This window comes from Dryobates pubescens, chromosome 11 (assembly GCF_014839835.1).
Source record: "Dryobates pubescens isolate bDryPub1 chromosome 11, bDryPub1.pri, whole genome shotgun sequence".
Taxonomy (NCBI): Eukaryota; Metazoa; Chordata; class Aves; order Piciformes; family Picidae; genus Dryobates; species Dryobates pubescens.
The window spans coordinates 34407230-34429396 of NC_071622.1; the positions used below are offsets into that span (position 1 = coordinate 34407230).

General features: G+C 47.7%; 1 protein-coding gene across 1 annotated transcript; it reads right to left on the reverse strand.

Annotated features, from left to right (window-relative positions):
* Nucleotides 1-663: 663 nt before the first annotated feature.
* On the reverse strand, nt 664-18211 carry MFSD14A (major facilitator superfamily domain containing 14A). Its single transcript, XM_054165122.1, has 12 exons — nt 18122-18211; nt 12454-12549; nt 10868-10930; nt 10191-10318; nt 8348-8462; nt 6670-6888; nt 5396-5509; nt 4871-4942; nt 4391-4503; nt 3836-3933; nt 2864-3027; nt 664-1950 (listed from the first exon to the last, which is right to left on the reverse strand). The coding sequence occupies exons 1-12, from the start codon at nt 18206-18208 to the stop codon at nt 1744-1746; spliced, it is 1476 nt and encodes a 491-aa protein (XP_054021097.1). The 5' UTR covers nt 18209-18211; the 3' UTR covers nt 664-1743.
* Between the last annotated feature and the right edge of the window lie 3956 nt (nt 18212-22167).

The following is a 22167-nucleotide window of genomic DNA, read 5'->3' on the forward strand; positions in this document are numbered from 1 at the left end:
AGTTTCAATAGAAACATTAAATGGTTTTTATCCAACCCCTCTGCTCAGTAAACCCAAAGGAGGTAAGTGAAGCAGTGTGGAACAGTACTTGCTTTTATTCACCTCAGCTTTTTCTAGAGTGTTCTTCCCAGCTTATTGATTTCCCCACACAAGGCAGCACTCCTGGACCAGCACTGATGCAGTACAATTCCCAGACAGCAGCCACCCCCTGCAAAGGTCTGTGCTCATGCTGTTTCTAGGTCAGTTTTAATAGGTGTGTAGCAACGTGAATTTGGTCTAATTTCTCTTGAAGCTGCTGGCAAGCAGGATGCAGGCAATTAAAGGTGGTAGGTAGCCTTCCAGCTCTCCCAGTCCTGTTCATACCTACAATGACCTGGGAAAACTAACAGCCTCATAATGCTGGGGAGGCAGCAACTGCAGCTAGTAAAGGTGACTCCTCTGTTACTGGCAGGCTTGGAGCCTGGATCTCGCTCCCATCTCATCAGATCCCTGAGGAAAACGGCAGCAAGCTGCAGCCAGCCTGTGCTGCTGAAGAGGAGGGAGGATAGCAACATGCACTGAGCCTTCTTTCCCTGCCTGCTGCAGTACAGCAGCTTCAGTTAAGCTTTAAAGAGCCATTAACACTGATTTAAAAATTCATTAAAATATTCAACTTTATTAACATTCTATTTACAGAATATACTTTTTTTTTCCTTTCTGCTCTTGGTCAACCACGGTGAATGTTCAAAGGTAAAAAAGCATTAAGCAATAACCACAAGATGAAAACATTTTAAACCTATACAGTACTTTATACACAAATTTGTACAAAGGAACACTTAAATAATACAACTGGACACAAAAATATACACTTTGAGAGAAATTCACATCAGTCATTGTATAAAGCTCTCTTCTCTAGAGTAAGGGTCCTGAAAAGTTAGGACTAAAACATCATCTCTGTAATGCAAAAGGGTTCTTGTGACAGTCCTCAAAGGCCACTGTATAGCAGATGGACATGTTCAAGGCTATCAGCTTGTATTTCAGTCTGTGTTCAAGTTTCGAGGTCCTTTAGGATGACACAGCAGAGAGAGAGTGGTGCAACAAACGGTGCTGAGGAAAGCAGAGGTGCAGAGCCAGCATTCAAAGCTGCAGGCTCAAAACACCTGCTCCTTGGTACTCAAATTTAAGTGTTCCCTACTACCGTTCATTGAGAAAGAGTAAATGCACTTACAGAATAACAACTGCAGCCAGCGTGCTTGTGTGATTCTTCTAGCAGGACAAACTTCCACCCAACCTGCCCTGGGACTCTGAAAACAAAGGATACCAACTCGCCTCCTCCCTCCTCCACTACATTTACATTAAGGCTTTGAATCATCTGACCCAAGATTTTACAACGTTAAAATGAATGGGTCCATGTGGGTGCTCACCTGTCTCATTGAGACTCAGCATGACTAGGATTAAAGCTCACCACCTTAAGGAAACAGAAGGACACATGCTCATGCCTTGGCTCTAGGCTTGTCTCTGAGAATGGAAAGTTGAGCAGTAACAGGATTTCATGGCAAGGGACCAGGATGGAACCGGTTTTGAAAGAAAATGATGAATTCAATGGCAACATCTTTGGAGAAACTTTGTTTTGATAAATTCCTATGGATTTCATGCAGAAAGAAACTTCTTAAGACTACCTTAAGAAACTCTATTTTGGATGGCATTGGAATGTGTATCCCAAACCGTTGATGAAAGAGTCTGAAAGCTCCCCTGTGATGTGTGTCATACGTTTGTGTCTTGCAGCAATGGTTCCTTAGCTTCCCCAGGAGCTTGCGGGCTGTGGGGGTGGCCGTGGCTGCTGCAGTGTTTCTTCCAGTTGCTGGAGCGTACGTTCAGGTTTGTGTGTTCAGGGATAAACAAGGCCACGAGCAGTGCCAGCAGCACAGAGCAGGCTCCAAATAAGAAGGGGGGCCCAGGGATTATAGAATTCTGAAAGAACAGGAACAAACCATTAATGACTCTGCAGACACAGGGTAAGAGGTGCTAGTTACACACAAGAAGAGTGGGAACATCTTCCTTATGAGGGGAGCCTGAGGGGGTTGGGGCTCTGTAGCTTGGAGAGGAGGAGCCTGAGAGGTGACCTTACTCATATTGATAAAGATATGAAGGGTGAGTGCCAAGAGGATGGAGCCAGGCTCTGCTGGCTGATGCCCAATGACAGTACAAGGGGCAAGGGTGGAAGCTGAGGCACAGGAAGCTCTGTGGAAACATGAGGAAACATTTCTTCCCTGAGGGTGGTGGAACACTGGAACAGGCTGCTCAGGGGGGTTGTAAAGTCTCCTCCTCTGGAGATATTCAAAACCTGCCTGCATGTGTTCATGTGTGACCTGCTCTGGCAGGGGGGTTGGACTGGATGAGCTTTTGAGGGCCCTTCCAGCCTCCAACGTTCTGTGATTCTGTGACTTGCCCTAGGGAAAAGTCTTCTAGAGGAAAGGTAGAGACTGTTACCCTGTAAGATGTAGAGGAGAGAAAGAGCATCTGGTTCTTGCTGATGTGTGCCAGCTTCCTTGGCTAGGGCAGGTTGTTCCTGCTGAGTGTCCTCAACAAATTATTGTCTATTGCTTACTAAAAAACTTTAAAAATGAACTTGGTGAAAGGGCAATGAAAGAAAAGCAGACACATGAAAGGTAAATAGAACAGCAAGGAGAGGAGAAGAGGGGGCTGCTGCTGCCAGCCCATCCTTCCCTCATTCCAGTCTCTTTGCAAGGGTCAGGGCTTGTCTGTACTGTGCAGGACTATGGGCTGCATCTCTTTGGAAGGTGAACTAAACCATCTACCTAAGACAAGAACTGGTGGGCAGAGGCTCCCTTCCTCTTTTTTTCCATCATAACTAAGCAGATACCTGTTGTAGGTGGTACTGTGTGACCACGCTCCCTCCTGCTGGCGATTCGGGCATGGGGAGCTCGTTCAGTTCGACATGGAATATATAGAATATAAAACCATAAAGTGCTGGTCCCAAACCGTTGCACAGCCCACGAATTCCTGTTATCATCCCCTGAACAACACCTGGGAGAAGGAAAGCACAGTCACCTCTCTGTATCTGTACACACACAACTAGCTATTTTGAATGGATCAGACAAGTCACTTCCACTTCAAGCTGGTGGAAGGCATTGCACTGTGGGGAGCAACCACCAAGGGGCTTGGAAACCCAGGTCGGGTCAAGGCTTGCTTCTGTCTCCCCAGCACCATAGGGTGGTACAGCTTGCTCTGTGCTCAGAGAGCAGCACACACGTGGTAGCCCTGCTCTCAGCGCCTCACCTGGGAGACAAAGCACAACCTGGACAGCTGAGCAATGTGTCCAAAGCAAGGAACACCAGCACCAGAGGCACTTAGCTGTTGTTGGGACCTGATGAATGTTTGCCCTCTGTGCCAGAAGCAGGTGGTATGCACATCCCTATTACAACTTCCAGGTAACTTGGATTACGTACAGGAAGTTCTACCTCAATGTGAAGAAGAACCTCTTTACTGTGAGCGTCACAGAGCACTGGAACAGGCTCCCCAGAGAGCTTGTGGAGTCTCCTTCTCTGCAGACTTTGAAGGCCTGTCTGGATGTGTTCCTGTGTGACCTGTGCAAGATTCTATGGTCCTGCTCGGGGTGGGGGGGCGTTGGAGTGGAAGGTCTCCAGAGGTCCCTTCCAACCCCTAACATCCTGTGATCATTCTATGATCCTCATGTTTTGTGACCTGTGCTCAGCTGTATGGGCTACTCTGTGCCAAGAATCAGGCTGGCTGACTAGCACTAAGCCATCATCCTGACATGTCTGTCTTCACAGTATTCTTTGACCAGAATTCAAAATATGAGAGGCAAACCTACCCTGCTGGTCAGCATCAGCAGTTCGTGAAACCAGTGCGCTGACAGCTGGGAAAGTAATACTGGACATGGCTGCAACAGCACCAGCTGCCCACATCATCCTGCAAGAGAGACAGGCTCAGAGTAAATGGGTTGTGTCAGGGCACAGAGGGCTGTGAAAGCTCCTGAGACCTGGGGGTTATTGAGAGGTAATGGAGAAACAGATGAACTGTAAGAATTTGAGACAGAGAAGTTACTCCACTCTTTGCTCTGAAGGGCGGTGTGACTACAGACAGGAGTAGTAGTCAAGATGCCATAGAAAGGCAGCACCAAAATGATCCATTCAAAAGAGGACAGGGTAGAACTAGTGTGAGAAACAACAGAAGAAAAACTACAGCCCCTCACATGATGTCATTAGCACTGATGACAGCTGCTGAAGCAGACAGCTGAAAGACAACCTTTACCATGGTGATATTTTAAGTTACAAGCAGAGTGCAGAGGAGAGAAAGGACTGGATGCCAGGAACAATTAAAGAGAAAGCTCCTGTATCATCCAGCTTTGAAAAGAAAATGTACATACCAGGGCTCTGATCCAAAGCCATACCAGGCCAGCTGGAGTATCTGAAAGCCCAGCCCCAGCAGGATGGTGTTTTTGTTTCCAATGGAACGCATAAGTAAACTCAAAACTATTGTCTGACAGGGGGAAAAAAGGAGGAGAGTAAAAAACTTTCAAAGACAAACACATTTTGTTTGAAATGCTAAATGCATGCAAATAGTAACAAAAACATCTCCCAAAGCAGTATTTGCCAAGCCTCTACCCTGCAAACAGCACCCACTTAGCAAGTAATATTAACAACCTGTCACCCACCCCCTCCCTGCTGCACAAAGGACCCAAAGGAAGCAGAGCCTGGCTGGCAAAGCTGAGCTGCTGTTCCAGCCAAGTTACAGTAAGGCTGCTAATGCACTGCGAGAGACTCAACACGCAGCCACAGCAAAGGAGAGCCCCTCTGCTGGGACTCCACAGTGCTCAGCTCTTTGGAAATGGAGAGCAGTGACTCACCTGTGCAATGATGGAGAGAATCCCAAGGACAGCTATAAATGCTGCAACACTTTCAGAGGAAAACCCCATGATCTGTGTCAAGAAAAGGCAGTGTGATTATTGGCTGTGCCATGATGTCGCAAAGCTCAGCAGGGGAGGAGTGCACAACTCTGGTATACTCCACTCCTCCCTAACTTACACAAAGAGAGTTGTGTTTTGGTGGCTTTTCCCCCCATTAAATCAAGCAAGTATACATAAATAAAGGGGCATGAATAGAAAACAAGAAAATGGCTCCCTCAAACAAACCCCAAACCGGTTAACAGCAAACCCCACAGGCCAAGAATAAGGCAAACCCTTATAACTCATTCATCAATCTTTTTGTCTCTAAAAAAACCCCACCCAGCCAAACAGAACAGCCATAGGACTGAGAGTAGCTGCTGGCATTACAGTGGTTTAGTTATCTACACTTTCTGGGTTGATTCAGCAACATTACAAACTTCCCTGTAAATTTACTTTCGTTAAAGTCTATGAAAATGTTCAAGTTACCTGTCTGAGGTATAGGAAGAAGCTGGAATATTGACCTGCCTCTGGGAGGTAGGAGAGAAAGACAGTTATGCAGATTAGCAGCACAACTGAGTCCTGGCCGACTTTCTTCAGTGACTGTGGCAAGAGAAAAGTTATAAACCCTTTAATCTTCATAGTGAGAGAAGTGTACCCAGCACAAATCTGCAGAGCAGGCCCACTAATGGAGCTGTTAGGTGCACACCACAGGCTCCCAGGATGTTAGGGGTTGGAAGGGACCTCTGGAGATCTTCCACTCCACCCACCCCCTGCCAGAGAAGGAACACAGAATCTAGCTCAGGTCACACATGAACACATCCAGACAGGGCTGGAAAGGCTCCAGAGAAGGAGACTCCACAAGCTCTCTGGGCAGCCTGTTCCAGTGCTCTGTGACCCTCACGGTAAAGAAGTTCTTCCTCATGTTGAGGTGTAGTTTGTATCCATTGCACCTTGTCCTATCCCAGGGCACAAGTGAACAGAGGCTGTCCCTGCCCCTTCCTTCCTGACACCCCGCCCTCAGATAGTTGTAGACAGTGATCAGATCCCCCCACAGTCTTCTCTCCAGACTAAACAGCCCCAGGGCTCTCAGCCTCTCCTCATCAGGCAGTGCTCCAGTCCCTCCATCATCCTTGTAGACCTCTCAAGCAGACCCCTTTCCCTCTTGAACTGGGGAACCCAGAACTGGATGCAATATTCCAGGTGAGGCCCCACCAGAACAGAGTAGAGTGGGGAGGAGAACCTCCCTGGATCTGCTGGACACACTCCTCTGAATGCACCCCAGGATCCCATTGGCCTTCTTGGCCACAAGGGCACACTGCTGACCCATGGCAGAACCTGTCCACCAGGACTCCCAGGTCCTTCTCCACAGGGCTGCTCTCTAGCAGATCACCTCCTAACCTGTACTGGTGCAGGAGGTGCAGGACTCTGCACTTATCCTTGTTGAACCTCATTAGGTTCCTCTGCCCAGCTCTCAGTCTGACCAAGTCTCTGAATGGCTGCACAGCCTTCAGGTGTCTCAGCCAAGCCTTCCAGTTGGTATTGTCAGCAAACTTGCTGAGCAGACTCTGTCTGCCTATCCCCTCATCAGTGTCATTCCAAACCATTCCCTGCATGCTTAGCAAGGCTGCTGGCAAAAGTACTAGTGCAATGCAGCGTTACACCTGTAAAGTCACAGGCTTTGTTTTTGGAGCTTGAAACACAGTAACTTCCAGAAGCTCAGCATCTGGGAATGACAAAATACTCCACGTTGAACAGCTTACTGCAAAGGGGTCAGCCTGTTCCCACGAAATGGGTGCTCCCCAGGATGCTGGCCTCATCTTCTCTGGCAGCGATTCTGGCACGGCAACAAGGATGAAACAGATGTCCAACAAGGCTATTGCTGTAGCCAGCACCACCACCACGCTGTCTCCATAGACTCGACCAAGGTAGGCACCGATTGCAGGGCTGGTAACTAAACTTGCCGCGAAAGTTGCTGAAACCTGGAACACAGAACGGTCGGTGAGATGTCCAACCACAGAACCAACAGCACCAGTCTCACTTGCTCTGGTTGTCAGAAGCCTAACCACTGCAGTCAGGCAGTGCCTAACAGCACCCTTTCCCCTGTGACTACATGGCAGCAACTCTGTGTTTCAGACAGCCAGTTCCACAAGGAAAACCGGACAGCAGTGGAGGCTCACAGCACTCTTGCAAGTAGTGCCCCAAACAAGCCTAATTAACTACACAGCCTGGTGCTATCTCTGGGAAGTGAGGACTGTATTTAATCTTTGGATTAGTGAAATATGCAATTAAAAAAAGAGACCAATTAACAGAATCAACCAGGTTGGAAGAGACCCCCAAGATCACCAAGTCCAAGTCCAACCAATCACCCAACCTAACCAATCAACTAAACCATGGCACTAAGTGTCTCAGCCAGGCTTTTCTTACACCTCCAGGGATGCTGACCCCACCACCCCCCTGGGCAGCCCATTCTAATGGGCAATCTCTCTTTCTATGAAGAACTTCTTTCTAAGATCAAGTCTAAGATCAAGCTTAAAGTTTGCTGTGACTTAGTATTTCTCAATGTGAGAATGCAGAAAAACAGACCATGGAGTAGCTTGGCACTGGACATATTCTGCTCAGATCCTGACACATAGGAATGGCCATATAAAAGAGAATGAAAGCAAGCCCAACAGTCCCAGCGCAGTAGATGACACAAGCACATCTATCAAGGGCATATTAAATTACTTGTACTGGTTAATCCCAGCCAGCACAGAGCATCTTCAGAAAGCAGTTTCCAGTTAACTAGTTGGCCTTGCTGTGAAAGATGTTAGCTCTACAACTGAAGGAACTGTCTCAGCATATCCCAATCCCTGATGTGTACAGGCAGACAGAAACTGTAGTTCTGTATCTGTTCCTCTGGGCTCTTCCTGCTGAAGATAAAGGATTCTGTAACTTGAATGCAACAAAAATTCTGCTAATCCATCTCTCACAGGGCTGTGAAAGCTCCTGAGACCTGGGGGTTAGCGAGAGGTGATGGGGAAATGCAGCTGAGTTGCAAGAATTTGAGACAGAGAAGTTACTGCACTGTGTTTGCTCTGAAGGGCAGTGTGACTGCAGACAGGAGCAGTAATAGTCAAGATACCATACAATGGCAGCTCCAAAATGATCCTTTCAAAAGACGATGGAGTAGTACAATGGAAGAAAAACTACAGCCCCTCAAGTGGTGTCATTTGCACTGATAACAGCTGTTAAAGCAGACATCTGAAAGACAGCTTTTAATATGGTGGTATTTTAAGTTAGAAGCAGAGTGTACAGGAGATAGAGGATTGGATGCCCAGAACAATTAAACAGGAAAGCCTTACTGCAAGCTAAAAATCAACTCGCCCCAGAAGAAAGAGATCCAGAATTCTGAACAGCTTTACTGAACCCCCCAGAGGGCCAGAGCCAAGCCATACGTACCAAGCCATAGGCCATGCTCCTCTCATGTTCTTGGGTTATGTCTGCTACGTAGGCAAAGACTACAGAAAACGTCACTGCAAACACTCCAGAGACAGAGATGACAGCGAAGTACCACCTGAGAACAGCAGGAGAAACAGTAAGACAGCTACACAGAAACAAAAGGCCTGTACTTACAGTCCAAGTACAATTCAACAGCAAGACATCTCATCCAACTTCTCCTGACAAGGATTAAGATAAATTTGGGTAGAGCCAGAGGTGAACCTGCTCCACCTTAGTGCCCAGAGTACAAAACCAAACAGCATCATTTTCTAATGACTATAAAAAGTACTTCAAGGAAGTGAGATGTTAGACTAACTTCAACTGGCTCCCTGGGGTCCAAAGCAAGTTAGCAACTTCAGTATTTTGAGACCTGTTGGAGAGCAGTGAAGGGGAAAAGGACCTGGGGGTCCTAGCAGATGGGAGGATGACCACGAGCCAGCACGGTGCTCTTGTGGCCAAGAAGGCCACTGGCATCCCAGGGTGGATTAGAAGGGTCAGGAGAGGTTCTCCTCCCCCTCCACTCTGCCCTGGTGAGGCTGCATCTGGAATATTGTGTCCAGTTCTGGGCCACTCAGTCCAGGAAGGACCTTGGGGAACTGCTTCAGAGTCCAGCACAGAGCTACATAAATGATTAAGGGAGTGGAACATCTTCCTTATGAGGAGAGCCTGAGGGAGCTGAGGGTTCTCTAACTTGGAGAGGAGAAGACTCAAGGGCAGACCTCATTCACATTTATAAAGGTGTGCAGGGTGAGTGCACAGAGGCTGGAGCCAGGCTCTGCTGGGTGATGCCCAATGACAGCACAAGGGGCAATGGTGGAAGTTGAGGTATAGGAAGTTCTGTGGAAACATGAGGGAAAAAAATGTTCACTTTGAGGGTGACAGAACACTGGAACAGGCTGCCCAGGGGGGTTGTGGAGTCTCCCTCTCTGGGGATCTGCCTGGGTGCCTTCCCATGTAATCTGCTCTAGGTGCTCCGGCTCTGGCAGGGGGTTGGACTGGATGATCTCTTGAGGTCCCTTCCAACCCCTAACACTCTGTGAGACTCTGGTCACTGAGGGATCTCAGCTTCAGCCTTGCCTTTATGCTGCAGACCCCAGCCCTTGCCATGTGAAACTGATCTACATTTAGAAACAAGCTGCTTCCCTGAAAAGGGGCAAAGAGTCCATGGACACTCTGTGTGACTGAAGAGCAAAGAGAGAAGGCTGATGGGGCTATCTGGAGTGCTGCAGTCTGTGTTAGTTCAGCTGCACCCTCAGGTGCAGCACATGGGCTGTCCAGCACCACTGGGAGTTCTGACAGGGGCACCACCTGGGGCACGTAGGTGCCAGCTGAGAGCTGACTAACCTGCACACAGCCTCAAAGCTGGTGGATTTTAAAGCCTGAGAAAGAAGAGTATACAACTGCAGCCACGCTCTAGGCTACAAATGGATACTTCCCACACTAGCTAGCACTAGCTAAGGTTTCCATTTCTTTATAGTTGGTTACTGTTTGAGTAACACAGCCACAATGAAGACACCCCCCTCCAGCTTACTGGATGGCATTCCAGTACCTTTTGCAAGGGTGCTGAAGCAGGAAGTGAGACCTACAGCACAGAGCTCAAAACCAGAAGCTCTTCAAGTTCTGTGCGTGGCGCTTGGCCTTACAGCATCTACTTCCAAGTGACTCTGCTGTTCCAGCTTTGCACAGAAGGAATACAAAAGCCTAAAACTTCCGTGGAGCACAGCCAGTGTTTTACCAACACTGTTACAAACATTAGGCAACCTTGAGAAGGAACCACAAACCTAGCGTTAAAGAGTTTACTAACCATGGGCTGATCTTCATTAGTGGTATGGGTGCACAGGTGAAAAATACTGTTAGCAGCAAGAAGGACTTCCGACCCCACACGTCAGACAGGGCACCTATGAGTGGGGCACTGAGGAACGATAATAAGCCCTAAATGACAGAAAACATTTGAAGGTGGAATTCAGTAGTTAGAATGGTGACAGCAGAGCATACCACATCCGACAGCGGCCTGGGCTCTGGTAACGTTGGTGACTGTAGCGCAAATGCATGGTCAGGCATTACTGATCTGCTGTCCCACGTTCCATGACATCAAATTTGAGATTTATTACTTCAGAAGTACACAAAATGCAAAATATAGGTTATCCAGCAACACTACCAGCATTACAAAACATGTTTCATAGCTTAATATAGTCAGCATTCACATAAACTTAAGCAATTGAACGTACTCTGCTGGATCAACAAGCTCCAAGTAACAAGTTCTCACATTTGGGATTAGTCAACCACCTCTTACTTGCTGAAGCCAAGCAGTGGCTACAGGCCAAGCAGTATCTTACTAGAAGTAAGATGATGCACATTTGCTTTCTTAGCAATAATTGATTCCCACTTTATTTATAGCATGAATGCCATACTGAAAAACCTCCTGACCATTCCTGTACTCCTCCCACCATTCACTTTAATTTGTGGCTCCTGTTGCCTTACCTTTACTCCTTGAATGAGACCATTCATTAGAAAGGTATGTTTTGGGAAGGTTTCATGCAGAACCTGGAGGAGAAATGCAAGCAGTGTCATTTACACAATATTAACTGGAAGTATTGGTTCAAAATGCATCCAACTTCTACGGTGGCACACCACAAATAATCCTTAAATCACATGGAGGTTACTTGGAGATTTCAGATTTACTTGGTAGAAGCTTCAGTTCTCTCAACTTTGGGAAGGATTCACAACTTCAGTGTCTGAAATCTGAACATACTTTAGAGATCCTAGAAAATTATCTCAGAACAGACTCTACACACCACTCTGACATCTGCAGGGAAGAGACACTGTCACACTGTAGTGCCTCTCAATTTGGTGACCAGAGCCTAGATACAGGGGTTGATGTATGCACCTCCTTCAGTCTGATTTGTGTTACATGAGATGGCTTCCATCTTTTGTATGCAAGAGACTCTTTATGAACCTCTATCGGCGGCGGAGATGATTGGAATCAATACAGCTGACCAATGTGATCAAGTATCGATCCTTTATTGTTCCAGTATTGCAGGCCTATGGCACAGGCCTAACTTGTGAGTATAGCACAGTAAAGCATGGAAGAAGAGGGGATAGGAAAGGCAGAAGTGCGTAGCAAGGAAACTGCTACAACTTACACAAACTCAGAGTGCCTTGTTGGCATGGACTCACTGGTTGCCTATGAGTGACCACACATCACACTGTTATAGATTATTGGTCCAACTACTGATGACACACGAGGTTTGTTGTTGCGGGTGCATGTCCTGTTGTCCCAAGATAACTTGCTGTGTTTATAGCTACCAGCATCCTGCTTTAGTTACATGCTGCAGGTACAGCACTGTTTGGTACACTGCTAGCTGGCTCTGCACTTATGCTGAGCATGGCCTACCACCATGTCAGGCTCTAGGCCTGCACTGCCAGATTGCTCACACTGCTCATCACTGGCATTGCCACAAACATCAGCTTACAGAGCTCACCGAGACTGCGTTTTAGGTGGAGCCCACTTAGCAATCTTTCAGGCTTCTCCTCCTTTTAATTTGTAAGCATGTATCACTCTCACAAGATTAAATCCAAATGGAAAGCAGCCAGCCACATCAGAAAATGATTTGGTACAAGCATGTTGGTGTGTCTCACTCATCAGAGGGCAGCTTTGACTGGTATAACAGGGTCTGCACTTGGAAGCCTCTGTTTAGAGCACAGCCATGTCCTACCTACACACAGACAACGCATGCATAATGTTACCAAAGTGTTGTTTTTGTCCTTACTTTTGCAGTGTGCCAACTTCTGCTAGCATCTTGAAAGGAAAGATTTAATTACTGTCTTACTTGTTTCAAAGTCAGAAAATATTTACATGTAAGCTTGAGTCTCAGCACAGCAGCAGACAAACAGCTCTGCTGGATCATTGCACTGCTTCAAGGAAGTCATTTTAAACTCCCAGCTCCACGGGAAAACGCAGAACTTTTCACTTGCACAATGGTGACTGAATTCAGGTGTTCAGTGCCTCCCCAGTAACTGCCCTGTCTCCCAAACACAGCAGGCAAACGCTCAGGCCTATCACTTACCACCAGAGTGGGTGCTGTCAAAAGTCCCCAAGCAAAGAACTCCAAGAAGATCACGATAACAGCGTGGTAGACGCTAGGTGAACCTATTCCTTGAGGCTGAAACAAGAGGAACAACAGGGGATGAAAACAGGTAACCACCTATCACAATCATAAGAATGCATCTGAACATTACAAACAGAAGTAAGAAATTAAACAGGTCTCAAAACTCCAGAAAACTGTTACTCAAGCTATCAGGTACTGAGTGGAATTCCTTTTTTAACCCTTTGCTGCTAACATTCTCAAGTGTCTTAGTCCTCTACAGACTACAAAGCACACTCCCACCTGCAATGACAAAACAAACCACTTACACTGCCAGTGTGGGAAACGAGGGTGCGACTGCAAGCGGAAGCAGACTCTTCCTGAGCATTAGTTGCTTAAGAAGAATGCCTAAGCCAACACAATGCTGCATGCAAATCAAGTTTTCGTGCCTTTCAAACATGGCAGTGGTCACACTCAGCTATCCCAAAGTCTAAGCACCTGCTCTATAGCCCTTCTGATAGTAAATGGCACCATGGCTACATACAAAACACTGATAGGAAAGAAAAACCTGAACCAGTGAATCCCAGAGGTGAGTTCTGGGAACAGCACTGATAGCTTCCCGAACACTGAGAGCAGTCCCATTAGCTACAGCTTGCTTCAGATGTAGGTAGAGGTCTGCATAACAGATCTGAAACAAGGAACCTGAAATTCTTCAGTGGTTTAGCATATTCAGAAGGAACTTCTGAAGAGAACAAAAAGAGGCTAAGTGGGACAACCTGCTCCTCTCATACACTGTAAATGCCACCCTGTTAAACAACATGCCACAGCTCATCGTTTGCAAGCTGGGCAAACTGCACTAATAATTTTCACATTCCTATTTTCATAAATAACTCATCAGAAACATCACACACTTGCTTCAAGCTTACAAGTGCTGCCTTAACATCTACTTTCCCAGCTTTGTGTGAAGGTGAGCTACAATCAGTGATTAGACCCAGCACTTCTACTGAGCAAACACATGCAGGTTAAGGCCCTCAGCTACTTATCAAGAAGGCTCAGGGGGATCTTATCAACATGTGCAAGTATCTGATGGGATGAAGTAAAGACTCTTCTCAGAAGCATCAGTGACAGAACTGGAGGCACACACTGAAAACCAGAAAATTCTACTTAAATCTCGAACAAAACAGACCTCTGTGAGGTTGTATAGTCTCCATCACTGACCTGACTGGGTCTGGCCCTGATCAAACTGCTCTGGATGACCCTGTTCTGAGGAAGAGTGGATAGCTGGATTTGAGATGTTCAGAGGTGCCTCCCAACCTCAAATACTACACAACTTTAAGTTTCAGTTGGGTAACAGATTCTTTCTTTATGCAAGTCACACCTCCAGATTCCAGTATTTCCAACAGAGAAGCTGGGGGGGCAGAGGAGGGGAGAAGCCTTTTGAGCAGTTTAGGAAACAGCTACAGAAACCATTCCCCCCTTTTGCTAGGAATGATCATAAGTTGCAAAAGTAACCATAGCCATATGTAAAAGATGAGGCACAAAAGTGCCTCAACAATGTGATGTTTTTCTTTCCTAAGCTCTCTTCAGTAACACCACACAGGTATTTCTGCTGGGTTTTTAGCCTATTTCAATTGACAGTCTTTATAGGTACAGAAAGTGGCTGTAATTACCTTCATTTCCCCCAACTCTTTTCCCTTTCCACTCACAACCATTACTCTAGTTTTGGGTTAAAAATTTATCCAGCTCTGCACAAACTGTGAGTAACAATCTTGGCTGCTTGGCTCAGTCAGCTACAGCAAATCAGGTTCATTCTCACAGTTCCCAGATTCCTGTGAAGTTACAGACTGAAAACACCACTCCCCTTCCCCAGGTATTGCAGATGGTGAAGCAGAAATCATGAACTGTCCCTGCCCTTCCAAGCACTAGGGGTCAAAAGTATTCCTTTCTGTTTATACAGAGCAAATGCAAGCTCAGAAGCCACTTGTCTCGGTGCTGCCCTTGTCCAGTTCAGGGCAGCTACTTGGAGACCATGTGCACAAATCAGTTTCACAGACTGAAAGCTGTGCCTGTCCTGTGCAGCTTGCTTATCACACACACTGGTCTTGTCTAGATGAAAAAAACCAGTAAAGATGTAGTCACATTCACATCATCACCTCCAGCCATTTTTAAAGATGACTGCAACTGGAAAGTAGCAAAAGTGTTCCTGAGGTGGAAGAAAGAGGGAAGGAGATTAGTAGGTGGTTACATTACTGGGCATTAATGTACATTATATGCATTCAGTCCACAAGACTTAAGTGCTGGTCCTCCTCCCGCAACCTGCCCAGCACAGGTGTTGGGTTTTCAGCCCTGTCTTACTCTGTAAACCTGCCCTGCTGTGCTTTACAAGCTGGCTAATGGAGTGTAATGTAACAACCTAAGTGCAACCGAATCAAAAGGCCTTGCACCTGGAGATAAAAGATAAGGAGGCTTTCTGTGAACAACCTGGAAATGAGATGTTCCCATCAGAGTAATAGCAACCCTGCCCTGCAACTGCGGAGCCAGAGCTGAGCAGATTTATGTTGTACAGAGTTGGGGGCATAAAATAATGCTCCAAGAATGCCCCTTTCTCTAGGTAGAGAGGAAATGTCTTTAATGTCAGTCACACCAGCGATAAAAAGTATATATGCCAGGCAACCCTAAGAACACACAACTGACAACAGCAGAGTAACCATCAAAGCGACGGCGTGCCAGATACAAGAGCACAGCTGCTGCTCCTCTGCTGCAAAGGAGGAGACATCAAAATAAAGCACTAAGCTCTAATGTGCTGCAGCACTGCCCAGGCCTGTACCCCCTGTACGTTTCATGACCACTTCAAAAAAGCACAATCTTACATAAGGTTAATTCCAACTGGTCATAAAGGAAAGCAAAATCTTGGGACTGCTGAAACCGCTTCACTGGTGGTTAGTGCTTCTCCTCCGGTGAAGCTGACCACACAGAGCTGAGAACACACACCATTACATGGGGGGTTTGTGATGCAGCTGCAAAGCCTTCAGAGATGACTCACACAAAAATGCCACCATGCACCCAACCCCCTGCATGCCCACCACTTCGCCAAGGGGATCCAGCATAACCTGCAGCGTGAGGAAAGGCTTTGCAGAGGCAGGCAGAGTTTTTCCTCTTTTGCTTGTTTTTGAGCTTCCACAGCAGAATCATAGAATGGGCCAGGCCAGAAGGGACCTCCAAAGGTCATCCAGTCCGACCTCCCTGCAGTCAGCAGGGACATCCTCAACTAGATCAGGCTGCCCAGAGCCCTGTCCAGCCTCACCCTGAATATGTCCAGAGAAGGGGCTCAACCACCTCCCTGGGAAACCTGTTGCAGTGTTCCACCACCTTCATAGTAAAGAACTTGTTCCTTACATCCTATATAAATCTGCTCTTTTCCAGCTTAAAGCCATTGCCCCTCATCCTGTCACTGCAGGCCTTTGCTAACAGCATCGGCAGTCAGAAGTGCAAATGAAATTGATTGAAGTTGCCCATCAGTAAACTCTTCTTGCTTGTGACACTGCCTTGTTAAAACAGCTGTGCATTCTTGCCAGCAAGACTCACACAACCTTCTTTGGTGCCAAACAGTTTCAAATTAAACCGATCAGGCTGGAAACTGTACACACAGAGGCTTGATTAATGACTGCTTTGACAGAGACATTCACCACACGGGCCATTTTCATTTACCTGTTTCCCATAATGTCACAGAGCACGTTGGGTAAGCAAACTAAGAAAGAAACCGAGTGCAGAAGGCTACTTAAACGTTTCTGCAAAGGGACCAAACAAAATATCACAGAATGTCAGGGGCTGGAAGGGACCTCGAAAGATCATCCACTCCAACCCCCCCCTGCCAGAGCTTACAGTTTGGCTGTCATTATAAAAAAATTACTGTGATACCTGACTTCAAAACACATTAAAAATAAATTCTGAAAAATTTATTTGAAGGCAGAAAAATATCAAACAGGTATTTTTGTTATGCAATGCATATCCCCCCCCCCCCCCCGTTTTAAAAACAGCTGAAAACTGTACAGGACTCAGATGAGTTTGCACTCTGCTTTTGAAACTGGTGGGAGGCAATGAATGCAGTACCCTAGGTATCACTGAGTGCAGCTACTGTAACCTCCTTTCTCCTCTCTTGGCAAAAGAAAGTTAACAAAGTTAAGAGATAAAGGATGCTTGTAAGTATTTCAATCAAAGATTACTCCAGAGGAAATCTCTGAAGCGCCATGTCCCACCAGTAACAACATTTACTCTGCTTCTGTCACTCATTCTCAATTATTTGCATTTAACACTGGTACAGGACAATCCCACACATTTCTATCTTCACAAACAGCAGGGACATGTGTCTTGAAAACATCAACATCCATCACTGGCATTAGTTTTGCTTCTTACCACTAAGCAGTCCAGACTGCCGGTCACCAGTTCAGGGAACAACCCCCTCAGACATCTCCCTCTTGTCTGCTATTGTTCCCCAAAGACAAACTGAAGGGCCAGCTGTGATCCAGCCTGTCAGGATGGCTCTTTATTTGAAACACTGACACTGCAGTTAGAAAAGTGTGTATCAAAGCGACACAATGCTACACAGAAGGGAAAAAAAGAAATCCAACCCCAGTGATACGCTGGAAGTACTGCTACTCAACAATTAAAAACCCCAAACAAATTCCAGCAGTTAAAACACTTAAGAGCCTCCTTTCTTTTAAAAATTCATACATTTAAGAGGAAGCCGAGATACCGGGAGGCAACTGAACAGCACTTCCTGCCCAGCACCCTCTGTGGACTTCTCCAATTCAAGAAATAGTCCCACCACTCACTGCCCTGCTCCTTCTCTGACTATGAGGACAGAAGGCTGCTTCGATGGCGATTCATTCAGCCTGCGGTCAAGGCCCATCCCAGCTGGCCCTCGCACCACCAAAACTGCGTCCTAACAACAATACTCGGCGCTTCCTGCCTCCCTTTACAATGGCCAACCGCCAGCTCGCACCGTCCCAGGCTATTGTGCGGCCAACTGCTGCTCCCAAGCATGCAGCTGGCTTTCCAGCAGCGATTCCTCACGCAAAGATTCATTTAAATAACTTCCAACGTACAGCTGGCTTTGGACACGCAGCCGCACGGCAGTTTGTCCGTGATCGCGGACAAACGCAGGCGATCTGCTCTTAGCGATGACAAACTCCTGAAGACGACGCTTGCTCCCGAGCCCTACAACTCGGCCTGCCCTGAGAAGGAGCATTTCCGAGAACGATCGGAACGGGCATGACACCCTCACAGGTGTTTCTCGGGCTCCTGCCTCAAGGCAGCCAGCCCGAAACGCCGGAAGCAAGCTATCGGCGCTGCGGCAACTCTCCGCACAGAGGAAACCGCAAGCTCGCCACACGACTCCGCCCGGAGCCGCGGCGGGAGCTCGGCCCGCTCGCAGGCCGCCAGCCGCGACTGCCACAGGCCCTCGGGCCCACCGCCCGCCCATCCCCGCACCGGGCCCAGCCGCACCTGCTTCGGCACCCTGCCCGATCGTTGCCAGCCCTCCGCACGGCCGCGACTCCTTGGGACCCACAGCCACCAGCTAGCCCCACAGCCAGCCCGCCCCCCATGCCCTGAAGCCGACCCGCCGCTCCCCGGCCCCGCCCGGCCTCACCGTCCCGCCGTCCTTAATGATGATCTTCTTGGCCAACATGATACTGCGGTTCACGGCGCGTTTCTTCTTCTTCCCCCCCTGGGTCATTTTACCATCCTACAGCCCCGGGGGGGAGCGGGGGCAGCAGCGGACCCTCCCCAGCAGCCGGGCCTTCGCCTGCCCTCCCCGCGCGGCCGCCGGCAGCGCTCAGGCTCCCGCCGCCATCTTGCCCGGCCAGCCCCGGGCGCAGCCGCCGCCGCGCATCACGCGATCGCCCCATTGGCCGGCGCCGCTCACGTGCGCAGGACGTGCCGCACGCGAAGGCCGCGGCCGCCCCTCCGCCTGCTCGCTGGCCGCAGCCGGGGAAGCGCCGCACATGTACGGGAAATGGGGCCCTGTGCTGCCGGCGGCCTGCGCTTCGCCCCGGGCCCTGGCAGCGGGCTGGCAGCGGCGGTGCCTGCCCCGGCCCGGCCAGCCGGCCCGGCCGGAGCGCCCCAGGAAATGACAGACCCCCCCGGCATTCTGTGCCACCTCTCCCTGAACCAAACTCCCATCTTTAGGCACACTGACCCCCGCCTCCGTTGCTGGAGACACCTTTCACCCCCCCCGTACCGCCACCCATGGCATTTCAAAATAGACCTTTTGTTACCTTTAGGAGCCTCGGCTCGTACCCCTCAATCCTCAGAGCTTGTGCCTGCCCCTTCTCAACAGAACCTAAAGGCTTGTTTACAGCTTTTCCCTCGCTCCCTCAGCCTGAAAAAGGGGGTGGGAAGTGTTTCTCGCTGGACATGCCTGTTAGGAATCAGAAGATTTTTTCAAAGTACATAACCACAGATCTAATCCATCCTAAGAATGCAACGTGGGGACTCTCTGCTTTCTTTACATTGTAAGGGTGGTTTATGAAAGCTTTCACAACTTGAAAGGGGCAGGGCCATTTCGGGTTCTGGTTTACCACACTGCCTGCACATGGTAACATACCAGCATTCCCAAAGCATCACACATCTTAGCAGAGGAAATCTTTTAGAAACGTGTACTATTATTATTTTTTAAATGTAATTCCCTTACTGCTGTTGCAGTGGAGCAACATCTGTCCACATCCAGGACTACTAAATTCACAAACTCAGATGCCTCTCTGTGGCCACATACCAGTCCTTACACTTTTTCACACCATCCTCCCACCTTCTGACCCTGTTACTGCCTATGCCTATCATCTCCCAGGCCTCTGTGACATCCCTGTTTCCCTTAAAACCTTGGTCATGTATTGACATCTTCCCTGACCACATCAACAGTGGCTGCTCTGCCAAAGCTCAACCCTACCCTACAGACCTGCTCTCTTGCTCCCTTACGGCACTCACTCACTACCTAAGATCATGTGGGCTTAATAGCCTTAACACCAAGCACCCTCTTATCTCATCATAATGATGCAGCTTTCAAGGCATTCAGACTTCAGTGAAGTGTAGCCCTGCTCAGACTAATGAATCTAATCTGGTCTTACAGTGAGACAAAGGCAAATGGACTCTAGCGCATGACAGGAAGGATGGCTCTGCTGGGTTATCCATAGGGGAACAAGGATGTTTGCAGCCATTGCTATCATCAGTCATTTGTTACAAGTTTTACTAAGTTACGCCAAGCATGTGACAGATCTGTTTCAGGGTTTCTCAGTGCTTTCACTTGAAAAGGAAAGGGATCCTAAAAATCTGGCAGGGTTTCAAGTCTACTGGTGGAGACAGTGCTGTTACATTTTGGTGGGAACACATACAGACACGGCAGGAACTCGCATTAAAAAGTTAACTACATCTCAGCAGAGCCATTTCACTAACTAGGCTGATTACACAGTGGGGTTTCTACCTACATCTTCATGTTAGATTAATCCCTGTTAGTGTCTCAAATTAAGTGCATCTTAAACACCAAGTTTGCTCATGTAGGCTGAGCAGACAGTTCAAGTAGAAACTCTTGAATGTGGAATAAATGCTGGATAAATATGACTTGCTGTAGCTGTCATTGATTTCAGCAAGCCATACCTTTTCAAATGCCAAGCTCCACTTACCTGCTCAAGTTCTAGCTGCCATTATTTGACTGAGAGACAAACATTTAATCCTGGAAGAGAAACAACAATTGTCTGCCACATCTAAACACCCATAGTGTTCGAACTTGTACACAAAGTAAACACATAACACTAGCCACTAGTTGCAGAAGATTATTGCCATCTTTGTGGAAGCAGATTGAAGATGGACAGTGTACTTTTCATCTCCCCAAGGGAAGCCCTTCATTCTAAAGCACAGAGATGCTGGAACGTGTCCAGAGAAGGGCAAGAAGGCTGGGCCTCGTCTGGAGCACAGCCCTGTGAGGAGAGGCTGAGGGAGCTGGGGGTGGTTAGCCTGGAGAGGCTCAGGGGAGACCGTATGGCTCTCTAGAACTACCTGAAGGGAGGTTGTAGCCAGGTGGGGTTTGGTCTCTTCTCCCAGGCAACAGTGACAGAAGGATCCAGTCTCAAGCTGTGCCAGGGGTTTAGGCTGGGTGCTAGGAAGAAATTCTTCACAGAAAGAGAGATTGGCCATTGGAATGGGCTGCCCAGGGAGGTAGTAGAGTCACCATCCCTGGAAGTGTTTAAAAGAGACTGGATGAGGCACTTAGTGCCATGGTTTTGTTGATTATTAGATAGAGCTGGGTGATAGGTTGGACTTGATGGTCTCTCAGGTCTTTTCCAACCTGGTTAATTCTGTGATTCTGTGATGGTTTCAGTGGTCTCAGTTAGGACCACTTTTAGGCCAAATCTGAGGAACACTGTCCCTTGCAGCCCAGTCCTCTGTTCCAGCTATGCTCCTTTGGCTGCTTCATGAATAATTAATTTCTGTCCCCTACTCCCTACACATTTCCGTTTAAAGCATGCTGCGTGTGATCACCAAAACCAGAATAGAACTGACAAGAGTTGCTGTCAGGAATGAAGTGTCCTGAAAGTTACTGGTGCATAACTGGTGAAATTACCTGACTTTATTACCTCCACCTCTGGAGAGGACAGGGAAACATGTCATCCACCAGTGACAGCAATGCCTTTGTGCCCTCTGCTCAGGGCTTTGGCAGGTTGTAAATTGCAGCTATAGAAAAGCTCAGCTTCTAACTTGTATCATGAACCAATGGATCAATATTCTAAAGGGTATAGTATAGAGTACAGCCCACTGCTATCAAAATTAAATATTTAACATGGGCAGGTGGTGGTGAGCAAGTGAATCACCACCTGCCTCCTGGTAACGTGCGGCAATAAACTCTTCCACAGAGGACTGTAATGTTTTGAAGCGGCACACGACACTAACTTGGTACTTGATACCCAGATGCTCCTTCCCACCTCCAGCTGAGGAGCTGCAGCTCTGAGCAAGGAGATGAGAGGGTTTTCAGACCACAACAGTGAGGAGACAGCAAGCCTCAGGAGCAGTGCTCAAATGCAGATCACATGAAGTCACGATGCAGTGGTCACACAGAAGCGTGTCTCAGGCAAAGTTCTGTATGCTGTAAGACACCATTAACATATCTCACAATAGCCTTTTCTTTATACCCAAAAATATCATATTCTGAAATAACAAACATTAATTAAAACATTGCTTTATTTCTGCTAAAATATGCATAAGGCAGCCCTCTCCAGTTACAGAGCTCTCAGTTTTATATCATGTTCTTCATAAAGCCAGTGCTTAATTTAAAACAGTTTATTAACATGGTGACATTATCTACACATACAGAAGAAGAAAAAAACACAGCACTTTATCTCAATATGGATTAAAAAGAAATCATATATTAGGTCATGGGAGACGCACTCTGGTGAGACCCCAACTGGATTACTGCATCCAGTTTTGAGGCCCCTATTTCAAGGAGGATCTGGACATGCTGAACGTGTCCAGAGAAGGGCCATGAGGATGAGCAGAGGGCTGGAGCTCCTCTGCTAGGGAGACAGTCTGAGAGAGTTGGGGTTGTTCACTCTGGAGAAGAGAAGGCTCCAAGGAGACCTTATTGTGGCCTTCCAGTATCTGAAGGGGGCTACAAGAGAGCTGGTGACAGGACTTAGGGGGAATGGATCC